Source organism: Betta splendens, chromosome 2 (genome assembly GCF_900634795.4).
Source record: "Betta splendens chromosome 2, fBetSpl5.4, whole genome shotgun sequence".
Classification (NCBI taxonomy): domain Eukaryota; kingdom Metazoa; phylum Chordata; class Actinopteri; order Anabantiformes; family Osphronemidae; genus Betta; species Betta splendens.
Genome location: NC_040882.2, coordinates 9057654 through 9083702, shown reverse-complemented (window position 1 = coordinate 9083702; position 26049 = coordinate 9057654). Strand labels below are relative to the sequence as shown.

Sequence of the window (26049 nt, the reverse complement as noted above, 5' to 3'; positions counted from 1 at the left end):
CAAGCACACATTTTAGTATAATTATTTATTCTCTTGAAATAATGATGCTATGGGAACGCAGTCTCAAAGTAGTCAAGGTTTTATGTACATGAGTTTGATGGTAATTACAGACACGCTTGAACTGCCTGTGCAAAAATGTGGAAAAAAAATTGGTGCGTTGGTGGAAAACAGGAAAACACCAGCAGGCAGGGGATCTGAATGCGGTTCTCATAACCCCCATCCACAATTCTTTGTAGACTGGGTGCACGGTGCAAAGTCTCACTGACCTTGGCTTTGCCCTTTGGGACGTAGTAGATCCCCGAAGCCCTGAGGAGGAAGTAGCGCTTCTTCCATGATTTCTTCCCATCCTCTTTGAGCCACAGGACACCCTCAATCTCTGGCACAGACACCGAGCCGCCGCAAAAACACTCCTGCGCAGACACATGGGTCCAAAGTCGTATATTAGAAGTGATCTAATGATTCAGATCGGCGGAAATACAAAGACTGATGTCGTGCTCTCACTTCTAATAGAGCTTCTTTATTCCTGTCAGCCATTTCTGATGTCTCCTTCCGCCCCAACAAGTAGTTCTGGAAATGAACAAACAGTGATGAGAGTACGACACAAAGGGGGGGGGTGTTGTAGAGTCAGCAGCTCACCTCATCTTACGTTACATCAATTATTCACCTTTACTCGCTTTAGAGCTTTGACCTACTTCCAGCTCTGCTACACAAACACGCTGCCTTGTTCGCGCTCTGGCGCCGAGCATGCATAAACAATGCGTTTGTGTGTAAGGCACATGCTGTTGGCATTTACACACTGAATGAGAAGGAAGCTACTGAGCAGCGTGGATCGGACTGGACGCTCACCTGTGGGTTCTTAAAAAGGGCATATTTCTCAATGCGCTCGATGAACATCAGCTTGTTGTGGCTGTCCCGGGTCCAGTTCAGCAGATTCTCCACCAAGTTCTCATGATCTTCAAAAATACGCTCTGAGGGAAAGATGAGAGGAGATGACGGAGGAGGAATGGAGATAATATGCAACATGTGCAGTTTTTTCTGCTGATATGAACATGTGCACTTTGTTTTCCTCCCTCCAGAGTTTTCTGTTTTCTGTTTTTAAGGCGGGGCAAATCCTTTAACTGTAAACCTAGAAAGTTGCCTGAAGCCACAATAAGTCGTGACTGATTCAGTGGTGATTATACAGCACATGCCGACACCTACATCGTTCCATCGCCACCACACTGTGTTCATTATTCCCCCCTCCATGCAATATGCAAATGCTGTGGGGACTAAAAGCTTAACAAACGTGAGTCAGATGCGGTGGGACCTGTCTGCGCTGCACTCTTACCCATCTGTAACTCAGTGATGGTTTCCACCAGAGACCAGTCGGGGCTGTAGCCACAGTGCGACTTGTCCAGCAGGCTGTCCAGCACCTGCCTGACCGTCTGCCGCTCGTCCACCATCATGGTCTTGGAGCTCTCGTCCGACATGTGGACCCTGATCACCAGCTGAGGAGGAGGAGGAGGGGAGGAAGCAGGATGATTTGATTTTATTCATTGTTTATGACTGATGCAGGTTTAATAACAAATCTATTTTAGGCTAAACACATGTTATTGTGATTCACATTCATTTTCTACTGCCCACCACATTCATCACCTATGGAAAAGCAATCCGTTACAGTCATTGTGAGTACAATTGACCTAGTTAGGCTTTTATTCATTGCTGCTGCTAGGACTTTAAATTATATTATAGTAGCCTGCACATGCAGTGGCACGAAGCCACTATTCTATAGGGTCAAACAGATGATTATCATCACTTATCAGCTGACAGGCAGCTTGACCAAAAGAGCAATACCCTCAACTGGTCATGCCAGAATGTTTTTGCAGCAGCGCCTCTCAAACCTTGACCCAGAATCTGAATCAGTATAATGGTCCAGTGTAGTGGGGGGATGAAATGAGGTCATATGCATATTAAATCATATATTTTCCTACTAATGTCTTCATTGGTCACAGAACTAAAATCCAAACAAGCGTCCTCTTGAAGTTAAATGTGACAAGCAGACATACGTGTGGCCAAACCCAGCCTCAATCAGTGGTGGCCTACATAAGACCGGTCCTGGTGTGAAGCCAAAGAAAACTCAATTCCTTGACCCCCTGCTCGTCCCCTCCTACTAGAACCCGACATCTGATCAGCAAGTGGCCACAGTGGATTGAATCGACTTGGACAAATAAGAACGCCGGGAGAGCAGGGAGACATGGGTCTGACCTACATTTGTCACAGGAGAGACCCCGAAAATCTCTTCGTCTGGCAGAAAAAAAAAAAAACTAAACCCAAGCAATCCCACGAGGGAAGGTCCTGATTCATGCGCTCAATCGCGTTCAAACGTCACATACGCTGAATTTATTAACGCTTGAGGCATAGTTTGATGTAGAAAATGCTGACTAGCACGGCACTAATAATTTAGCGCATCACAGCAGCTGCTTCAGTCACGGCCTTTATGCAACTCCTCAGCGGGTCACAATGCATTCAGTTGGCGGGGTGAAGTCCGCCACTGTTTGTTGCAGCTCTGCTGGGTCTTAACTATTCAGAGTATGAAAAGAACGCCATTCTGCTAAAAGGCATCGCTCTCACTCACAGAGACAGTTGGAGGGGTTCTGTGGAGAACCACAGACATCCCAGTGGACACACAAGCTCATGCCTTGGCTGTCATTGGAGCCGTGAGCCGCAGTTGTTGACCAAAAATCTGCACTTGTTTGGTCGGAGGCTTTCAATAAGACGCTTCCTGTGAAATGTGTCTGCATTGTCTGGAAGCGCACACCAGATTCTTTTTTTTTTTTCTCGCTCTTTGAAGCCTCTTTCCGATTCCCTCCCCAGCAGATCCTCACACACACACACACACACACACACACACACACACACACACACACACACACACACACACACACACACACACACACACACACACACACACACACACACACACACAATCAAACGCTGCATTGACCTATTTTCTGAGCGCTTCATCGCCTCACTGTGAGTGAAGTTCACAAAGAGCCGCAGCTCGCAGCGAACGCCACGGCACGGGAGGGAGCTAAATGAGACGCGAGGCATCGCACAGCCGTGCGCGACCACGGGCGTGACGTACCTTTTTGACCTGCGCCTCCTTGATTTTCTCCAGGGCGACTCGGATCTTCTCCGCCTTCAGTTTGGCAGCTTGCTCCTCCTAGACGGACACAGGAGAGCACGGTTAACACAGCCGTGACGTGCACCAAACCAACCAAGAGGCAGATCGGCGGGTTCATTTCCTTCGCCTCACCCCCGTCACCCGTGTCTTTCAAGATTCCCCTGGCAGGAGTAAGACATCAGGCAGGCGTGCACATACACACACATACACCTTCATTAAATAGTCAGAAGCCGTCCGAACAGTTTACATGCACAGGCCTCGGGTGTCACATCCAAACCCCACTTGGCTTCGGGTGGCTCTTACCTGCCCGCGCCAACAGGACGCCATCACCTCCATTGCGGAGGTTGTGGACGCCTCCACGTGCGTGAGTGGTCGCCTTTTTTAAATTTTTCTCCCCAAACGTGTGTGAATATTGCGTCAAAAAACAAAACGTTGCGGCGTTAAATCAGCTGTGCAGCGCCGTGGTTCTGGGGTTCCCCTTGAATATGGCGCTCCGTTCGCAACCTATGGGTCCGTGTTGGATTCGCAAGGAGCTGCAGCGGCTTCCTTTGATCTCGCTATACAGCAGAAGGGAAACAATAGTAGAAGATCCCCGAAGGGCGAGAGGCTGCGGATGAGTGTAGGATCAGTTCCGAAAGCCTCAGTGTCTTTGATTAGAGGACACGGCAATGTCCTACGAAGATCTCACTTAAAAAAAATTAAAAAGCATATCATTAAAAAGGGGAGAAAAAAAAAAGTGGTCTGGATTGTCTTCACCAAAAACAAAAAAGCTTGAACAATGAATGTTCTCCCCACTTTCACCGCAGGCGACTGCCTCAACAAAAAGTTATTCCACCACGATCCTCGCTGGACGAGCCTCGCGTCCACGTCCACGTCCCCCGTCACTCACACGCGCCCGACAGCAGCCAGGTCGCGGAGGCTGCGTGGAGCGGCCGCTTGCGGTGACGGCGCGGGTTCGCCGGCACGCCGACACATGCAGCCAAGCGCGAGATCGCAACCTGACTGAAACCCTAAGTGAGACAGCGGGGACGACGGAGCCCCTCCCCCCCTCCCGCTTCCACCCCCTCATCTCGCATCCTCCTCCCATCTCTCGCTCTCCAACAGATGCAAGGTTTTGGGAGCGTGCCCAATCGATAGAGTATAATCCCCATAAAAGTAGTGGAGTGACAGTTCAGCCAACCAGCGAGTGCCACTTCCAGGACCCTCGACCCATTTTAACCAATGGGGACAGAGGGGACACGGTAACCTGATGTTAAACTCCAGTGACATGGATGGACAGGGGGACATTCAGGTGAATAAGATGCTGAGTTGCTGCAAATTTAAATGTATGCATGCACACGTGTGTGTGTTCGAACGAAGTGGGGACTGTGGCGCTGTTAAGATGCTCCCCAAGCATCTTATCTTAAGAACCCCCCCTTTCTTGACCCAGACTACCTTTTCCACATGACCAGCTCCGAGGCACATACACATTAATGCTTTAAAGCCAAGTCTGTGTTTGGCCAACACGTAATGGCAGGCTTTTAGCTAGTCTGCGAGTAAGAGACCCGGCAGGAAAGACCGCAGAGGCTGTGCAGATTATAGTCCAGAGTCAATCTGAGGCGCAGCGTGCGTAACCCCATCCACATCGCCCTCTCCCCTCCATTATTCCCTCTCACCATGAGACCCACAGCTCTTTTATTAGACATTAGCCGGATTCCTCTTCCACAGCCATTTTCCCTTCCACCTTCTCCCCACAGCTCCACCAGAGCCAGTTGTAAAAAAGTCTTCTGTCTAGCCCGGGGAGGAAGCGAAAGAACCCCGGCACCCTCTCCCTTTGATGTCTTCCCACTCTCTCGCTCCGAGCCTGTTCCCAAGCATCCTGCGCTCATTCACCATTCCAATTTGCAAGCGAGGAGCGAGAGGGAGTGTGCGAGTGGAGGCGATCGCGGCTGCGGAGGAGACGTGTAACGCTAATACGTGAACTCCCTCGCAGCCTGTACGCCGCAGGCCAGCCACCTAATCCCCCTTCAGTGGAACCGTTCAAATGCTCTTAGCCAACCCGGATAGATGGAGTGTCTAGATGCCATTATGCCAATAGGAATGCAAAGAATTACTTTCATTGTTTTGTATCTGCCGTCCAAGCTTTTGGCCGCAGGAGTCCACCAGCCCCACCAACCGCTGAACGGGTTTATCAATATTTAATTTCACTGCTGCTGCCTTTTATTCGAAGTCCTAAAAGTGACTTAATTCTTTGAGGCTTTTTAGCACATGAAAAGTTGGTGGTTTGTCTCATACTGTTTTGCTCTGCAATTGTGATAAATCACAATCAACGTCTGCCAACTCCGAACCACAAATCTGCACACGTCTGATCAGCATGAGACTCGCACGGAAGCCGAATGGTGCAAGGGTTTCTTCTGTACAGTGAAACAGATTGTGTTTTACCAATAACACACGCACACAGCCGATATTTGAAGATATGTGATTCAAGGCTACATGGAGATATTTAATTTGTGGTATCAAACTGAGAAAAGCTGCAACTATTATTGTTAACCTTTAACAACCAAACTTCCTAATTTCTTAATGTAAGCAAAGTGCAAATGAACAGCTAGCTCCATCGAGAAACAAACAAAAAGCCTAGAAGTAAAAAAGGAACACGCCAAAGTGTGGAACCATGTAGGAACTTTCCACTTGCATGTAGTCACGCTACAATAAGTGGAAAAATCCATTCTGCTATTTTCTTTCTTGGAACATCAGAGTTCTCGCTCCTTGATTTGTATTTGTGCATTCCAGTGGGAGACGGCGTGGTGCGTCCCCAGCACATGAAAAACGATCTTTGACACTTGATTAAACCAAGCAAATAATTTAGTCTGACTGCAAGCAGCTGTTGATTGTTATGATGAATTTTTCCACTGAAGGACATGCAAAGCAGGAGATGGGAGCGACACACACACGCACGCACACGAGAAGGCAGAGTATATGAGGAGTCACCTTGGTCAGGAGGTGAGAAGGCTTTCCAGCTATGCTTTTCAGAATGAGCGAGGTTTCTCGGTCCAGATACGAGTGCTTGGATGAATGATAATAAAGAGAGAGAGAGCAGAGGAAGAGACAAAAATACAGAGGAGTCAGTGGCAGGTGATTGTTTTTGGCTTATTAATCGCAGGTGTTGTGTCTTTTTTTAAAATATATAGAAGCGTGGAAGCAAGAGAAGGCTCCATGAGTGAAGCGCTCAGCAGTTGTGGTGTTCATTAGCTGCAGCTGTGGGTGAACAAGCGATGATCATGAGAGGCACCGTAGAGCAAACTTACCCTGGAGTGTGTGAATACATAGTACAGTATATTTTGGGTACAATTCTTCTTTTTTTTTTGCAATACAAACAAACACGGCTATACTGAAAATGCACATTGTTACATGGACACAGTTCAGTTAATAGGTATTAATTAGCCTTGTGTGGCGCTTGAACTGGAACGCATCCTTACATGGACAAATCCCCTGAAGGCATTCATGCACACATGCGAGCTCACACACAAGCACTTACAGTGGCCCGATCCACTTCACCTTCCCGAGAGGTGAAGTCAAGCTGCCGCCTGGCCGGCTTACCGTTGGCCCGCCTCAGTGTGACATGCTGGGAGGGGTCAGGGAGGTGCAGGCGAGGGGGGGGTGCGTGTGGACAGAGACCACGGGTGCAGGAAAGGATGCAAACACAAGTCATGTGAACATAGGCAGGCAGACGGGGGGCACATGCGAGATGTGGTGTTAACGTGTAATTCGGGTTTCCTCAGAACTGAAACACTTGTACGACAAATATTTGACCCAAAAATATTCACATGTCGTCCCTCCTGAAACAGCTTGAACACAGATTTGCTTGTGTTAGGGAGCAGCGTGCTGGGTGAGTTAATAAAGAAATTTGGAAACGACAGATGACAACATTGTAACCATTCATAAGCGATTACAATGTATTCATAAACATCAGCCAATGCACAATAAGCAGGATATATTGTGGATTGTGTCTAGATGCACTTCAGCCATGCAGGTTCTGTCAAACATCATGCTGTGTTGTTATACATGCAGGACTGGTCAATTTAGCTTCATTCAGAGTTTGGATTGTCAAACCTAATCCCCCTCATGGCCTTAGTGGCAGAAGTGAACCATCGTGGGGGACATGGGGTGTGTTTGTGTGTTCTCGTGTTGCTGTGTACCTCCGTGCTGGTCTGGTTTTGTTGTGTGCTCGGGCTGCTCTGGGCCTCCCCCTCGCCTCCCGTCATTACTTTGTCAATGTCCAGGGAGTCCATGCTGGACGCGGAGGCACACGCCGAGTTCACGCTGGACCTCTGCGACGGCGCTTCCTGCTCACTGACCGTGCCCACGGAGCCTGTCCTCCGGTGCTGGCCGCTGCCCGATGAGCCGGTCGAGGGCCGGCGAAGCGTGGTGGATGTGAACGAGGACGAGGAGGAGGACGAGGAGGAGGAGGTGGTCTGGCGGGCCGCCTCGTCCATGCTGAGGGAGGCCTTCTCCAGCTGAGAGGTGATGTCATCCAGGGAGATGTTCGAGGCTGCGGGGCGGCTGTTGACGCTGCCGCCTCGTACCGTGTTGGCTGGCGATGCGCGGGTGCTGCTATTTGTGCTTCCTGTTGAAAGAGGCACATAGGAATAAAAATATTACAGATAGTGGGATGTGATGTCAAATCCAGAAAATGGAGAATTTTCTGTCTGTCATAAATAAACAGCGTTCAGTGGGTCTACCTCCGCTGCTTCCCCCTCCACTCGTGCCCGTATGCTTGACGCTGGCGCTGCGCCCGCCGGGGCCGCTCTGCGGGCCTTTGCTCTGGCCACGGGGAGTGGAGTTGGTTTTGGAAATGGTGCTGAGCTCCTGCTCGATGGAGCACAGGTCGGCCATCAGGGCATCCAGGTCTACGGTTTCTCCCTGGTTCAACGCCTCTGCGAAGAGCAGGGATGGGGCAAAACAGGAGATCAGCGTAGGGTGTGGTGTGTGTGTGTGTGTGTGTGTGTGTGTCGGGGGTGAAGGGGTTGGGGTCAATTATTCTTTCTGACGTTGTCATTCCATCTCACCATTTATGTTATACATGGAGAAGCGGTAGGAGAAGTTGGCTATGTTTGTCTCCTGCCTTAGAGGAGGCTTCTGCAGTGTTTTCTGTGGCCTGCCATCATCCAGACTCTGCACAGAAAAGCAAAATGTTCAGTGCACGTACGCAAAAATAAAACATCACACACGGTCTGCTGTCGCAGTCGTAGCACAGCATCCGAGCAACCACATCTACCTGATAGAGTCATTACTGACAGACCTGCACGAACACACATACAGCGGTGACGGTGGTGGGAGGGGAGTTGCTAGGATACAGTACAGGGAGAGGGTATTAGCAGTGTTATGGTTGCTATGGATACAGCCACTTCCCTTTTCTTCTACCTGTGCGAGTCTGCATCAGCGTAACCAAAAATCCCTGCTGTGCGTTCGTGTGTCTGTTTGTATGTGTGTGTGTGGCAACCTGTGTGAGCTTGTCCAGCTCTCCCAGCCAGGCTCCAAACATCTTGTCCAAGTCCTGGTCCTCCTTATCGCTGTCCTCCTCTGCTCCATGGTCCAGCTCATCGTCTGATACCTGCTCCATCTGTGCACACAGGCAAACAAACAGGACACAGCAAATGAGGGACTGACGGGTCTACATAAACTCACATGCTATCAGATAACACCCACACAGCAGGGATGATCTAAAGAAAGGGAAAAAAATTCAGCTCCGCTCATGCCAACCTCACTGCTTGTTACCATGACGACTGCTCACGGACCCCTAGCGGGCACCCTGTGCAGTCTAATGGGCGGAATGCCCTGTAGTGTCTGGTGTGCTGCTCAGCGCTGACACACCCTACAACTCTGCACCCAGCTACGGAACCAGAGACATGCAACAAGCTATGATCCTGCCTCATGCCACAACAGTTGCAGTGAATCTCTAATCCAATGGAGAAGACGTCAATCAAACCAATGACCCACACCAGCCAGTGGTATTAGCAGCATATATAGTGTGTGCCCTGTGTGCAGCCTGGCCCCACAACCAGCCTCCCTTCATTCAAAAGCTTATGATAGAGCTCCCTCTACTGGACATAGGAGCAAGTGGTGCAACTGCAAACTAACAATATTTGCACCGCTTGACTTTATTCCAGCAGCTCCTATAGAATAAAACACGAAAACCGGCACTTCAATGATGAAGTCAAACGAGCAGTAGATGCAGCAGCAACTTGACAAAATCAACCACGTATATTTGGGATCTTCAACAAATACTTGAACAAACACAAAGAACCCATCTTTTTGCTTCTAAATAAGGATTTTTGACAACAGTCTTCATAAGGAGTGAGAAAATGGCGCCGGTCTCTAGCACGCCAATGTTCCTCTCTGCCTCTACGCATCGATTCTAGGTCAGTTTGGGCAGTGGAGCGGCTTCTTCGTCCTCCTGCTCGGGTAATGTGAGACTCTGAACACCCACACATGCCAGAGCGCAGCGAGCAAGAATGCCGTCTAATCCGGTGATGCGCGCGTCAAGTGCGACGGAGGCACCGGCAAGTCGAGGAGGAGCTGCACCTGGCGAGCAGCTGCAGGGAGCAGGTCTCCCTCTGGATGAGATGCGTGATCAGCCGAGCCCATGTGAAGGCGATCAAAGGGAATAGTCTGTTTTCTGGGGTGTGTCATTCCTTTATGTTAGTCACAGTCCACACCAAAGGATTAACCCCGCTCTTGACCCCTGTTCTTTCGATGGTGTAGCTTAATGTGTCTATCTTTTACGATTATATTAAAACAGTCGAAAAGTAATGCGAAAGTCATTCTTTGCTGTTAAAAGCTGATTAGAGTGGGTCATTAAAGTGGTAGTAGATGCCATAAACTAGTAAAGGCTGGCAAAGCAAACAAATATGATAGCAGCCGCTAGAGAAAAAGCAGTCAGTTAATGATACACACACAGTTAAGTCGCTGTATGTGCAAATAGTCCTACAGTAGCTCCAGCTTCCCATCTAATGTCGGTGTGTGCTCACATTACAGTACGGATGATGGATGGCTTCCGGCTTTGGCAAGCGCATCAAACACGGGGCGCTTGTCGTCTTGATGAGAGCAAAGACGGAGTCCAAGTATGTAAACAAAAACATCCTAGTTCAAATGCGTGCGTGTGTGTGTCCGTGTAATCCATCCAGAGCACTTGTGAATGCATGTGGAAGTCAGGACAGGAAATGGCCGGGATGTGCTGAATTCCCCATCTCCCCCGTGGCTGGTTTCTTGACAGGAAACGCCAGCTGTCCTCCAGTTTGTGTGTCACTTACTGGGGACAGAGGGGAGACGTGGATGGAGGGAGGGACCTTTCTATTCTCCCTCTGTGTCCTCAATGACAACCCATCGGTTTACCAATAAAGCAGAAAGGGTTTGTCCCCATGTTCTGCACTGTATCATACCACCACCAAATCAGAATCAGAATCAGAATCTGAATCAGAGTCAGCCTTAATGGCCAAGTTTGCACAGGACAACAAAGGAATTATATGTGGTCTGACTTCGTGGTCTGACTCATAAAGACTCATATTATGCAAGGAGACCTTTGTTCAGTGTCTGGGGTTTCCCTCAGCATTAGCAACGTTGTGTATCTGCGCTGCAAGGGCTTAATATTACAGCTAGCTGGAGGCAGACAGGAAGCGGAGATGACTAAAATCAAATGACTCTGCATTGTGTTAGCCAGAGCTCTGCGGTGCGGAAATACGGTTTAACAGCTGTGTTTAAACAGCAATCAGCCTGTGGTCCTGGTACATACAAAGAATTAAATCTATACGGAATAAAAATCTGAGAAGAGATGAAGTGCAAACAAACAAAAACACAGCGCTCTGAATGAAGCTGCGCTGTGGTCTTTTTAATGGAATCAAAGAGCTAATAGCAGATGCTGCTGCAGGTTTAAGTGAATTACCACCTGAGGCCCTGCTTTTAAGCTTATGGAGCCTGACCCAGGAGGAGCAGGAACAGGAGAAAGTGTGTGTGTGTGTGTGTGTGTGTGTGTTCACCCCAACAGGCCTCACTGCAAACCAAACACCAGCCGTGGCCTCTCTCCCCCTCCTGATCCTGCACGGTCCCTCTCTTGTCAGACCATGACCAGCACTCATCTGTCTCCTGTGACTGCTGGGCGGCCTCAGAGTTTCCAGGGTGAAAGGTCAGAGGTCAAAGGCCTTACCAGTAAAGTGTCCCTCAGCTCTACCGTGCAAACACGTTCAGTAGCCTCTTATGCTGCTGCACTGCTGGTGAAAGGGGAGATGAGAACTGTGCTCTGGTTAAACGAATGTCTCCAAATCCAAAACAGCCCAGCGAGCATCCGGAGCTGAGGAGGATGAAGAGGTGGTGGTGGAGAAAAGGGAGGACAAGACTATCTTTAGACTCGAAAGTCGTTCATATCAGAGCGTGTCAAGAGGATTGAAAAGAGAGCAGCACGGAGACTAGATGATAAGTCGCATACAAAGAGGAGGAGGAGAGTGTCTGAAATAGTTTTACATCCACTCCTAAATATCCCCACACTACAAAAACTATACTTACCACTCTATATACTAAAAAATATTACACTACACACTTCTATAAAAGCAGGTCTGAATAATCATGCAGAAACCTGCCAGTGCATTGGTTCAAGTGGACACAACTGGAGGTGACTGATGCCAGGCCTATTTTCAGTCTTGCCAAACTCTGGATTAGGGTTAGTTACAGAAACACACCAGGTTTAGTTACAGCACATAAATCCTGCTCCAAATATTTGGGATGAGCTCCACTTGGACGAGCCTGAGTCCAGGTCAAGCGTAACAGTCCAGCCTAATCGTGAGCTGCATATCTTTGGCATGAGGGAGAGAGCGACACGCAAACGGAGCATATGAGAACCTGAGATGATACTTGGCTCCAAAGAAAGTTGACACCTTCCCCTCTTCCTTAGGGCAAAATTAGAAAAGATAATGAGAGCAGCAAAAGCTGCTGGAGAGCGAGACAGTAAGCCACACAAGCGTTTGGGTGTGATAAGGAAAAAGGGAAAGTGATGACATCATAGGTTAGAATAGGTCTCTGCAGCTGACGCCTTAATTCAGTTTGCATGAAAGGACAAGGAACGGTTCTGCATTTGGTTTGCAGTAAAATACATATGAACAAAGCAATAATATTCTGCTTGTAGCTACAGAAGCAGCTTAACTTAAAAGTAAGAAACCAAAACCTCATAACTAGTCAGACTGTAGACTTTTGCTCGCAGTACAACAGCAGATTGGTTCATGTAGTAGCTGGGTATGAATCCGAATGTAATAACACCAAAACAGATGCGAAAACTCAGAATTCACGCCTTAATCTTGGAAATGCCCACATTTGCATGCTGTACTCTTCCATGCTGGTCAACAAACAATCCCGCTGAACTCATTTCTGTGAAAACACACAACGGCTCCCTGGCTCCATACACAACAGACAGGAAACCCGCCTTCTACTGGGCCGTGTGAGCGCCACCTGTTCCCGAAGCTGACGTTCAGATGGCAAAACGCACAATCCAACGTTCTGGGCCACAATTAAATCCTTTCACATTTCAATCACACGGGAAATGGGAGGACTGGCGTGTGGAGTATGACCTTAGCTGTGTAAACACTCCTGTGGCCAGATCCTCTGACTAAGTGAATGTTTCCATTAAGCGTTTCTAAATAGACTATTTTTGGACCAAAAACTCCACCTAGACATGAGTGTGTGTGTGTGTGTGTGTGTGTGTGTGTGTGTGTGTGTGTGTGTGTGTGTGTATGTGTGTGTGTGTGTGTGCGCGCGCGCAACAAAGACGGAGGAGGTGAATATAACCAAGCATTAGCTCTTCGCTTCTCATCAAACCCGCCTCGGAAAAATGGTGACTTACACCCAAACCTCCACATCCATCTTCCCCTCATGGCTGCGTCGCTTTTCTCTCAAATTATCTTTACAAAAATAACTTCATGGAAACGTCCGACACCTCTTCCCCCAGACGAATCACACGATCGCGCCAAAGAGCCAAGGCTGAGAGGAACGAGAGCAGAAATTACTGGGCACCGGGGCTGGAAAACAGTAATTATCAAAACTCACTGAAGTCTTAGGAGCTGCAGCGCGGCGCTGCCTCGCTGCAAAAAAAGGCTTAGTGGGTCACAGACGCTCACAGTGTCAAGAGCCTCCAGGAGCTCAAACAAGTGGGAACGAGTGCGGCGTTTACCATACAGAACTAGGAATAGCTCCAAATAAAGTCACTTAGGCTGAGAATAGCAATGAGCCGACAATGTGTCACCACCCCCCCGTCTAAACGCTGCTGATTGACTCTGCGTCCGAGAAACAGAGCTGTGTGCGTGTTTTTCAGGATGAAGTCAGATGACAGGGCTTTTATGAGGGGCTGTTTTTGATTGAGGCCAGCAGGCAGCCTTTACCACGCTGTACGATATCTCCAAATCAGCAAACCTGCTGTTCGTCGCTGCACTGTGGCGAACTAACTAATATTTGCATGTGCGGTCTCCGGTGACCGGCTTCCTTGTTAAAATCCAGCAGCTGTAACCGAAATTACGTCTCATAAAAAGATCATTTTGCACATAAAATACAAATATATGGTCATTTTCCTTTTAACCACTGTTAAATGGAAGATAAGACGATGTCATGTGTGTTTACATGTGTTAGAGAGATAATTCTGCTGCATTTTAAAATACATAAAACATCAATTATCCTCCTCCGCTCCTCCACATCGACCCATCTGGCGCGAGCCGCGTTTCCAGCCCGACAGACCATGAATCACCTCTTACACATACATGTGTCTGATTGTCATCACAGGCCGCGCAGCCTGGAAACCCGGGCTGTGAAACACGCACAGACAACCCGAGTGCCGAGACGTCTTAATGACATCCTGTGTCACATCGAAGCAGCTCACGGCACGTCACGTGTGTCAGGAGCAAACAAAGTCCGAACGGCAGCTCCTGGTTCCACATAAAACAAACACGCTCACGTTTTAATTGTGCACTGGTGTTTCCAGGTTAATGTTTACGGAGCAGTCGACACTCGTCTGCTTGTCTCTGCTCCCACGCCGCCTTTCTTCACCCGCTGACTCCCTAACTAACGTCACTCAGACACTGGCAGCGTCAGCAGGAGAGCTCTTTGGACAGTAGCCGAGCGGCCGCTCCCATGTTTAAAGTCCAGCTGGGTGTGGTCAGCCACGGGTGTCCGACGGTGAAGATGACATAATGTCGCAGGGCGGTTCAGCCACATTTGGGCAAAGTAAAAATCCACCTGCAGTCATTACACAATTATTTAACCTTTATATAAAGAGATCCTGAACTTTTTCCATCGCTTCTGCAGATAACTGAATACGTGTTGGACCATTAGGACCAGTGACTGATGGTGAAGGGAGATCAGATGGTTAACAAGTCAACGAGGAAGCGGGGGAGTGATAGTCAGGGGGGGGGGTTGATGGATAGGTACAATAATGAAAGGAGGGAGCCGGCGATTAGGTTGTGAATAAAAGGGGAGGGCCTGATGGCCAAAACGGCTGCTCCAGTGTCATTAGTCAAGCACGACCAACAGCGAGCGAGCAGAGCATCCTCCAACACACACACACACACACACACACACACACACACACACACACACACACACACACACACACACACACACACACACACACACACACACACACACACACAGTGAAGCGCAGCATGACACAGTGAGCCTCTCAGGCTCATACAGCCAATTAGAAAGGAGGGGCTGGGGAGGAGATGGGGGGGCCGTCAGAGGAGGACAGATGGAGAGGGAGCCCGGGTGGGAGGAAAAGACGGGGAGGATGAGCGGAGACGGGGAAGGAGAGGGCGGGCGCACAAAAATGCACCGTCACAGTGGTGGGCAGGAGGCGCGAGCGCCGACCGTCAGCTGCTCCGCATTTACTCTGCTGCTATGGCAACACACGGGCAGGCGTGACAGGTCGCCGTGACAAAGGCTTCAATGTGAGCCTGTCCTCGGAGTAGTGGCTAACATATTGATGTGGCCGGAGCACATCCCAGCCTGCAGTGCATTGGTACGATCACAGAGGGTTAGGCTGATGCGCGTCTCCACTTAACGAGGCTTTGAGACGGCAGTGAAGCAGTCGGTCTGTCTGGGTGGAAATCAGGCACACGCTTGCGTCGGTCTGTTCTCGTCTGTACCGAGTGTCGCCCGCCCTCCGACTCTCGCTCGCTGTTCCTCGCGTACAGGATGTGTCAGCTTCCCCGCTTTTCTCCAGGGCATCAGTCCAGAAGTGAAATCAATAGTCTTGTCCCTGCCCTCGGGAGATTGGGTTACAGCCACACATACATATACGCGGACATATATATAAATACACCCGAGCGCACAGGGGCTCAGGTGGTCTGGTGCAGTGGGGTCAGAAACACACACACACTTGAACACGATGCAGCACTGCAGCAGCAGAGATCAGAGTCAGACTGCTGAGACGAACCAGCCAGACATGAAAAACAACCACGGCTTAAGAAGATGCATGACCCACAGTTAGAAAACAAGCTGCAGAGCCGGGAAGGAAACTTTCAACTGATGTTTTCCTCTGGTGCAGTGAGCTGGAACATACGTAAATAGGTTGAAAAAAAATCTGCTTATATAAAAGTCCAATATGAATGAGTCCCTCCCTTTATTGTCTCCATCCATAATCAAATGACGGCGATGCCATATTTTTAACCATCCTTTGTTGTTTGGTTTACATCTGCCACCTGTTAGGGAACACAGAGCAGTGGGAACCACCTAGTATACAAGCAACACACAGATGGAGAACCCATGAGTGAACCATACATCTTCTCTGCCTGCTGATTGGGTCCCACCGTTTGTACAGTATCTGTGTATCCTAGTCTCTTTTCCTGCCATACCTCCTCCAGCATTCCTAATGTGCCAATACTGCAACCTCTCAAATGTGGAATGCACACACACACACACACACACACACACACACACACACACACACACACACACACACACACACACACACACACACACACACACACACACACACACACACACACACACACACACACACAGTGTCATTTCCCAGGCTCTGCGGCGACAACTTGCATGTCTTCAACACATGGGTGGATCGTTTCAAGGACAGTCCATTTTGAGACCCTTCGGTGTACGATGAAACAGTTGTCAAGGCAACCGTCTCGCAGACGCATGACACGTCACGTTCCTGTGAGCTACACTGACATCTGAGCATCCCCGATGCGCCTAAGGCTTCTCGGAGCAGTCAAGAGGAGTAGCGCAGTCTCGGCTACAACTCTGAGATCCACGTGCCTTTTTAAGACCTGCACCGTGTATCCCGCGTGACACGCGCTAAGCTACCGTTACCCATTAGCTCTCACTGCACCAAATAACAATGTACAACATCAGTGAAAACTTTGAGTCTGGTAATCAAATTCATTGTGACAGTGCCAGAAAAAAGCAGCATCTCTTCCTAAACATCACAGCTTCTTTCGTCACATGGTTCCATTTTAGTCAGGAATTATCTCCTTGGGCGAAACAGACTCCCCCCTGACACGGTCTTCAGAGGGCTGACTCCCCTTTCATTTGGCTTTGATTTACAAGGCCGTCTATCTGAGGCTTTGGTCGGGGACAGGGGTGGGGGTGTGAGGCTGCTGTCTTCCTCTTCACACTCCAGCAACTAGGGATTTACCTTTTTTTAACTTTACAGCAAACAACAAATGCACTGATCCGCACCGTCAGCTGGGAAGTCCACTCACTAAAGAAGTAAAGGGGAGACATGACAAGTGATTTCTTACTTCAGCTCATGCTTGTCAGAGCTGTTACAGAAAAACCAGCACTGAGACCACCTTAAATATGACTTTCCTAGCAGCTCGTTGCCGTAGTGCTTGTGTCATAATAACACGGCACTTTAACGAGGAAGTTAGTTTAAACTACTCAAAGGAAGCAGCAAAGGCACCACTTACTCAGTTTGACTTACAGGAACTCTTACCTCTGAAGTGGCTTTCTTTCCTTCCTACTGAGGTTAAAGGTCGGATGAAACTGCCACTCAGCGCGGCCACTGGGCTTTTATCCCGCCTGCAAACAGAAGCGAAACAAGAAAAGCCATCAAATATGATTTAGGGTCTATTATCCAGGACTAAAACTATGGACTGGTCGCGTTTGCTCTTGCTGCACTGCAGGGAAAAACGGGGATCCGTGGAAGCCGGCAGCTGAAGCACAGCACCAGCAGAAGAAGGCAGAGGATTAACTACGGAGGGTGCTCGAGTGAGAGACTTAACTAAGCACAGACATTATGACGCGCACAGCCAGAAAGACACTTATCGCAAAGCTCTGAAAGCAATCAAGTGCAGTTCTGCTTCGTTATGAACCCTCTTCGTCGTTACTGCCAGATTAACGATGTGACGGTACAGCTTTCGGAGACCCGCAAAGCCTTTCGCCCCCAACCATAATAAGCACGGCCGCGGCCACAGGCCGATCATTTCACAGCGTGACTCAGAGGGGAAACTCACACCTTACTAGCGGATCACGGGTGACTCAGTGGGCTCAACAGTGCTGACCAGCGTTTTAACATTTCGGCGAGTCATCCTCTCGTCCACACCAAGTGCTGACTCAGACTGGCACGGGCGTAATCACCTGGAACCAACTGGAAGTGGAATCAAAGCCCGTCCACGAAACACAACGCAGACATGTCGGCATATAACATCAGAGCTAACTGTGACACCACAGGGTGTCTATAGAGACAAATGCAGGCAGCTGATGCTTTGGCTCTTTCTCCCCGGCCCCAGCTGCTGCTTCGTTTTTTTCTACACACCAAAAAAAGAGTGTGCGTTCTCGCAGTAACAGGGCGACTGCAGCGTCTCTAAAACACACAGTTGCCCTCTCAGATTACAGGTCACCCCCCAGCACCACCAGCGCTGCACCGGCCAGTGTGTAATTTGCTCACGGCGGACGCGTGATGTCACTCAGTCAACACCGGGCCGAGGAACAGGTGGGGCCAGCGACACATGGGCCCGTGCAGCTGCGGCCGTCACAGTTGGTGCAGTCACAACAGCAGCGGAGCCGGCGGGCAGCTGCTCGGGTGCTGAAACAAAGGCCCAGAACACATGCAAAACATGAGCGGCTCGCGATGAAGGCAACGGTTGTGTGGGATTAAACACTGGAAGACATTTCTCAAGTCCTAGGATTAAAAAAAGCCGCAGAAATTAAATGTTCGTGTCCAACAACTTCGTTGAGCAATTAAAACCCAACTGTGCTTTCCGAGAAGTTAGCGTCACATTTTCCGTGCAACACACAACCTACCACTAGCAACACAATCAAAGTGTGAGGTGCTGGTTGGTTTCAACAGACTTTTTTGTGGCCCACTTTGACGCTGAAACACAGCCGCCTCTGTGGCGTGGACACAGGTGTGTCCTTGTCCGTCCACCCCCCCCATTAACAGAAATCCTCCGGGGCAGCTCATTTCCTGTCGGGGCAGGAAGTGAGAAGGAGGGCAAGCGGTGTCGCAGCAGGAACAGAGAGACCGAATTGTTACAGCGGAAGCAAAGCAAATGAGTAAACATGCGTCAGGCAGAGCTAAATGTGCAGGTCTGTCAATACGCAATACTGTAAAACGGCTTTACACCACATTAAAACAAGCGCCGCACAAGCCACTACACTCGCTCTTTGTTCCAGCTCGAGTGACTGGACTTTAATCCTCAGTGTCCCCAATTACTTCAAAACCAACCACAAGTAAGAAGTCTTAGAATAAAAGAAAGTGACCAAACGCTGTATGAATCCAACTGAGTCCTGATTTAGCAAATGCAGCCTGTTTAACATTAGAGGAGTTCAGATTTTATACGCAGAGCCGTGAAAACAAAGAGGCTGCTGTGACGGAAAACAGACCTGTCTGTGCAACTGTGCTGTTATTGTACATCAGTTGATACACAAGACTGCATTCGTGGAAATCATGGTGGAAGAGTTTTAATTATATTCATGAAACCCTTTAATTTAGATTTCGCTGCGACAGAGACTAAACTACTTGGACCAAACACCAGGAAGGAACTTCATAGTCAAACATAATCCAGCACTACAAACATCCCACCGCAGCCTCAGATGCATCAGATCTGCGGTGGTGCGATCATAAAGCTCGCTCACAGCTTGACATCACAACAACATGCATCCAGCTGTTCACCGGTAAACCGTTCTTAACCACACCTGCTGAAAATCAGACAAACACCTCACGGACGTGCGTCATGACGGAGCACCGGCATCTGGAAGCATGATGTACTACGAGGGGGGAGGAACTCCAGTGAATCAAAGGCCATTTACTGACCAGCGCGACGACAGCTGCGAGATATATCGATCAGAAATGGCCGACAGCGTCTTAATCTGGTTCCACAACGAGGGCGAGGCCTCAGCGGTGCCCCCGGAGGGCACCGAGGGGGGCCATTAGTCAGCTGATTGATGGGCCCATGCTCACTGGGAAAGGTGCATTAGTATTGATCAGTGGATCCAAGTCAAGTGCAACACAGCGCACAGGTCAATAGGAATCGTTTGCTTTTAGGACGTGCGCCGTCATCGTACAGAAATAAGTCCCGCATGATCATTACCCCCAACATGGTGGGGCCCGCTCTCCAAACAGTTCCATCGACTCATCCAGAAGAAACATTGACCCGAGTAAACACGTGGGCCTTTCACACATCAGAGAAAACCGAACAAATGACGAAGAGAGACTTCGATGGGCATAAACCTGCAGCCTGCTTCAACCCATGACCAAAGGTGTTATTGGAGAGATGGTCCTCTATCATTTGTAGGCTACTTCTGCTGTTCACACACAAACATGAAATCACACACACACAAGTCTGGCTGTGATTACAAGGAGCTGATCTTCTCCCCACGGTCTGTGCAATGAGCACTTGGCTCCGGAAAAAAAACCCCACACATGGTGGGAATTATGGAATAATGCTGCGTCAGGAATGTTCCCACAATGGCCAGTGGAATCTGCTCGGAGGTGGAGGCTCGCTGGATGCGGCTGTGGTTTATGGGTTAACGCAACACGAATGTACAGTCGCACAAGCGCACGCTTCTTGCGTTGGTCCACATTTGGATCCGCTCCTCGTGCTGGAATGGAAATAATCCTTTTGACTCCAGAAGAAATCCGCGCGTACAGCCCTCAGGCCTCGTCATTAGCAGGGTATGATCAGCTTACGGAGAAACCTCACTACTCGCTGGCACTGTTTCGCCCCCTTTAATCGCTCTATGGGCTTCACCAACAGCAGCGAGAAGATGCTGGTGAGCCGCCGCCAGCCTGAAAGTTGGCCGCGGTGCCGAACTCAGGGGGGCAGATCCCGACTCAGTGGCTGAGCTGCCTGTCTGTGTGGCACGTGGGCCGGAATAATCGGGAATCGCCAGAGAGTAAAGATCAGCGGAGCGGAGAGAGATTAGCAAGCTACTCAGCCTCTAAGTTAACCCATTCAACAGGGGCTCGGGGCCACCAAAGGTATTAGTCAATGAGATTTGCCCCACGCACAATCACAAAAACACACACGGAGCACGATTCTGTGAGATTAAACCCGCGGCTTTGACTGACCGTCAAGGGATTCTCTCACAAAACGTGTCAATCCACTTTTTACTACTGCGGCGAGCTCGGATGCATTCCGCCCGCCGTTGTAGGTCACTGTGGAGTCTCGCGTTCCATCAGTGTCCCGTATGAACCCTGGAGCCTGCCAACAGCAGCCCGTACAGTAAATGTGGAGCACTCGCTCTGAGCCAAGAGCGACACTCGCACCGGCCGGCTGGAGGACGCGGGGCGAATCGAGGAATGACGCCCGCGTTCCCAGGCCGCCGCGTTTCTCATGACATCAGCTGTAGTTTACTTTCAGAAAATCCTCCCCGTTCGACACCTCTGTCCTCGCCCCACTCTTTTTTGGCAGCCAGCTCAGTAGCATAGCCACCAGTGTTGGCTCATGCACTGACCGGGCCCCATGACAAACAGGAGGCTGCTTTTTAACCAAAGGTTTCAGTGCACTGGTTAGCGTATCTGCTTTATAACTGACGTGAGCTGGCTTAACTTTGATGACAGCGGCTGAGAGCGCAGTGGAAGATCAGTGTGTGTGGGGGGGTAGGCTAGAGTACATATTTAATGAGAAAACAAGCCTTTGGAGTCCCAGGTTTGTTTGTTGTGCTTCTACTTTGTGGCTCAACACCTGAAACAGCTGATGGTTTAAATAATGGAGGGCTGAGCCTGTTTTCACCTTGCACACGCACACAGCGATGGAGGAGCAACAAGTCGGAGAGATAACTCCGGGTCTGGAATCCATTTCCTGCGTGTCAAGAGGTTTGTTTCCTACAATGATTCACACATATGCCACTGCTTTAGTAACCACACACACAAATATGACATCCCAGACACAATGTGATGCTAACCTCCCAGACGACGACCGGGAAGGAGCCCTGCGATCGCATTCCTCGCTTCGCCCACAACACGGCTTTTGTCAGTGCCCTACAAACCCGAACTCTCGCTGGATTTGGACTAATGTAACCCAGAGGTCATGGCTAGGCACGCTTAGTACGTTTGTGTGTGCGTGCCGCCATGTTGCAGACGAACACAGGCAAACCTGGACAATTGAAACCAATTCAATTCAATTGGCAACTCATAAATATCGCATGCGAGAGTCACAGCGAAAACACAAGTCCACATACTCCACATCCACGGATCATACGTCACTGTCTCCGTCAATAAAGCGTATTTCCTTCACTGCAGCCAAAGCTGGCGCACAGCACCTTTATATTTCCATGAGTTAGCGCTTCCTGCACGCTTAATATTACCCCGGGGTTCTGCTGCTCGCCGTGCGCATTCAGTGCGCTGGCGAAGCCAAAGCCCCGCTCCACATGCCGTCCATCCATCAACCCGAGTCCTGACTCCTGCACTGGGTTAAAAAGAAAAACACCCCCTCATAAATCCCCCTCCTCCATATCTGATGTGGCTGCAGGAATTCCAGTTGAGAATTCCCACTGGGATGAGATTCCCTTTCCTGAGCTTGGATGTTAAGATCAGTTTCACGGCGATCACCCAGCTGCGCGTGTGACTTAACTTAAGGAGAGGCCTCGAGGCCCGTTTTGGCCTTCACAGGTGTTCTTGCTTGTCTGCACGGCACAAAACACCAACAACAATCGAGGCAGCAGGTTTCTGACACCAGCCCCCGTCACCAACACTGAACCGAAGGCGCTAACTGTAATGTGGAGGGGGTTAGCAGTGAGAACCAGCCACCTGCCACTGTCAAAGTCACACAGATGAAAAGCCGCATAAGCTGCTTAAACGTGTACAGCGACGACGAACAAAGGGACAACTGATGAGTGAACGGAGTGAAATACAGGAAGACGGGTCAGACGAATGACAACTTTCATCCCAGTTTTGTTTATAAAGGCCAACCAAACTTGTGCAACTGTCGATGAATATCAAACCACAGCGGACTTTCCCTTTAAGAGGTTGGGTCCCATCAGGACTGACCCAGTCCCGATGCTGCAGGAGTAGCGGCTCACCCGGTGCCACAGATCCGAGACCAAACTCGGTGCCGGAGATCCGGCCGCAGCTCGTTCCCAAGCGTTCACGTCTTCGCTCGCCTTCACAGCGGCGTGTGTGCACTCGAGTGCACCTGCTCGAGCCCAGCGCCGCCCCGAACGCAGGGGAGCGTGCCCTCGTTCTGCCTGCTCCGATCGCGAGCGAGGCCGGTGGCGGATGGGACGCACCTTGTAATGGGTGCGTGGGCGGGGGGCGAACAAAGAGTGCGTTTTTTCAGGTTGTATCATTTCCTTGTCAAACACGCGTTCATCATCATAGACAATCGATTTCCTGCCAGAGAGGGAGCTGATATGCAAGTATGGAAAGGCCAACAGGAAGGCACGCCGGCTATCTGGAGCAGCCGAGGTTTGGAGGTCCACCATTTGTTTCCAAATGGCAGGGGCAGCTGTCACCAAAGGTCAGATAAATGTTACCAGAACAAGGCCCCGTAGAGGATTTGGGGGGGGGGGCTTCACTCCTCGGTGGAAGGGGACAACCTTGGCATTGAGGGTGGTGGTGCCCGACCCAAAGCTGCGGCACCTCCTATCAGTGTGGGAATATGGGGTAGCGCTGGCCCCTCCGGCGCTCCGTCAGGCAGCGCCGCAGACTCCGTTTGAAGTGCCATCCTGACCGACCCCTCCCTCCCTCCCCTCCACCTACCGGCACCCCCGGCTGTAACGCGACCCGCGTAAGCTTACACCGGCCACCTTCGCCAGGCTCCTCTTTGGAGCTTTTGTGCAGACATATCTGACGCCGGGGGGGGCGTCGGTGGATGGATGGGCAGAGGTCAGACGTGGCCCCGGCAACAGGCGAAGACACAGCCAGTAGAATGAAGACGCTAACGCACATGCACACGCACCAAGAATAGCTTTCAAATCTCTCTGAGGATCATTCCTCAAGTCCAAAATGTATCTGACAACTGTTTTTCTCATCTAATCAACTACATCCAAAGCAAAAAAAGGAGAGGACGGCAGCAGCACAGCGATGAGAGGCCTTCTCTTCCTCCCCTCTTCTGACAAAAGCAGACATGAGTGGATGAATGACACTCCCATGTTCCTGCTCATGCAGTTTAAGCTCCTGAAATACATATATTTACCCTCGCTCTCTGCGTGGGTTTACTTCTCAAAAGCCTTAAGAAAGGAGAGCCGACAGTGAAAAACTACACACACGTGTTTTCAAGTGGAGGCAGTGAAATGACACTACTCCTCTAACATATGGTTTACCTCAGTGGCTGGAAATTATATCCACGACTGAGCCTTTTTATTACACAGACGACTTCAGGATAATTAAACCCACTGAGTAAATGTCTTGTATCTTCCCCTTACATGAGGTAATGTATTATTTTAAAGATGTCTACATGTGCACCAGAGATGTTTTGCCATTTATCCTGTTTTAAGCTGAGGAGCTGTACTGCTAAGATGACAAATCAGACCCCCCCCCACCCCCAAAGAAATGACCCTAAATATGTTCAAACCCTCCATTTGATAGACTCAGCTGATGATTAATGTCTCATGAAGCACATTTACAACAATAGGACACAGGACAGGAAGCATGATTCTGAGAAACAATGCCCGGAGAAACTAACAAAACACATCAGTGGGACTTCCAGCTCGTCTTCTGCGTCTGACTGGACATTAGCTGCAACCGGACCCTGAACTCCCGCTATTTGCCGGAACACGCTGAGCTCAGAGGCATCTGCTCGGAGCTCTTTTCAACCCCATTAACTGCACTGTAAGCAAATGGGTCGCGCCGTCTCTACTCGCGCCCAGTAACGCGCTCCGAGTCTGGGGCTTTGCAAATGCAAATCAAGCGTGCCTTAAGGACGCAGACGCTCTATTATGAAGCTGCCGCGGGGACAAATAGCAGCCAAGTGGCTTCTTTGTGGCCGTTTTTGGAGCACACTGTGTTTGCAGTCGCCCCCTAAACTGAACAGATTATAACAACTGTCCTCACCTGGCCTTCGGTAGTGTAAATAACACACACACACACACACACACACACACACACACACACAGATGGTAGCCAGCCAGACGGCACGCAGCTTCCATAGAGGTGACCTTTGAACCCTGTGGTCAGTGGAGGGTCATTGTCTTTCCAAGCAGCTCGGCCGCTGGTGGGAGGCTCGTTCCTCCATCCTTTGGCCATTTGGAGACTAAAACGTGCATTTACCCTTCTGTTCTCTCACATCTGGGCCCTCTCTAAGTCTCCCTCTGGACACACACACACACACACACACACAGTCACTGCTTCTGGCCGCCGGTTGAAGTGGCTACATGTTAACCAACGCGGTGCCAGCGGCGTCATCCAACAAAGGGAATTAAAACGGTGTCCGTGAGCTGCAGTGCAGCACGCTCCAACAACGAGGCGACGCCGTCCTCGGCAACGCGCACGGACACGCGTTTCACGCTTATTACAGGCTCAAATGAAAGAGCTTCACCTTTCACCGAAACCCTATAAAACACTGGAGCAACAAAACCATCGGCCATTAGGCTCCTTAGCCGACCGCTAAACAGGGTGGAGACTCTACACCACTGTTGCGCTGGACGCGAAGGATGGAGGAGAATCCGGCTGGGAACGCGTGCGGCGCGGCAGGAGACGGCCGCAAACGGCCGCCGACCATCCCTGGAAACATTAACCGCTCAACGCGCCTCGCGGTTAAGCGCACGCACGAGTGTCACTCCCATGAAAGCGGCGGCTCTTTTCCCAGTCGGCCCGAACGCTGCACACCCTTTCTCCCAAGAAAGGGATCGTTCAGGCGGAGGGGGGGGGGGGGCACTCAACGAGCCCCCCATTCAAACAACCTGACGCGTACAAAAAAGCCCGTTAGCTGACAAACACCACAGTCAGCGTGTCGTGGTTGAGCGGCGTTTGACTTGTACAGACAGACGCTCATTGCTGCCGGTCCCGTCGTCTTCATTTCCCGGGGACGCGGTTCGGGATGAGCTGCCAACTGTGTACGGCACAAACAAACTAACGTGTGTGTGTGTGTGTGTGTGTAACGCGTGACTCTTTTTCATCGAAATGACGGCGAGTGGGGCAAAATGTAAAACATGACCGGGTAGTGGGAAAAAGGGCACTTACGGTGAAAAAAGCCAGTCACAAAGAGGCTCCTCTTCCCCTGCGTTCTTCAATGGGAGCAAATATCCGTGTCCTCCGGGAAAAACGGGAAAACTCCTCCAACGTTTTGGTAGAATGGTGCGTTTTAAAGAAGCGTTCGGCTGAAACCGGGTCCCGTTCTCATGTTCTCACACGCCGCCGCCTCTACACGACACGAGCCTCGGTCCCGTTCCCATTCTTCTCCCGGAGCTGCCGAGGAGACACGCTGCGCGTCTCCGTCGTTTCCTGTCCAGCCCAGGATCCATGCTGCTGCCTTCGC

General features: G+C 50.2%; 1 protein-coding gene across 5 annotated transcripts in view; it reads right to left on the bottom strand.

The window, feature by feature from the left end:
* raph1b (Ras association (RalGDS/AF-6) and pleckstrin homology domains 1b) overlaps nt 1–26049 on the bottom strand; it is a 31751-nt gene extending 5702 nt beyond the window's left edge. Inside the window, exons 1-13 of one of the 5 annotated variants that reach the window (XM_029174799.3) lie at nt 25755–26049; nt 17112–17209; nt 8643–8762; nt 8209–8314; nt 7882–8076; nt 7339–7766; nt 6678–6764; nt 6131–6205; nt 3125–3202; nt 1328–1487; nt 847–968; nt 502–567; nt 267–410 (exon numbers count right to left, since the gene is read on the bottom strand). In XM_029174799.3, the coding sequence (XP_029030632.1) occupies nt 267–410; nt 502–567; nt 847–968; nt 1328–1487; nt 3125–3202; nt 6131–6205; nt 6678–6764; nt 7339–7766; nt 7882–8076; nt 8209–8314; nt 8643–8762 (1581 nt within the window). In that variant the 5' untranslated portion in view covers nt 17112–17209; nt 25755–26049. The other 4 variants (XM_029174798.3, XM_029174800.3, XM_029174801.3 and 1 more) reach the window with 4 other exon arrangements.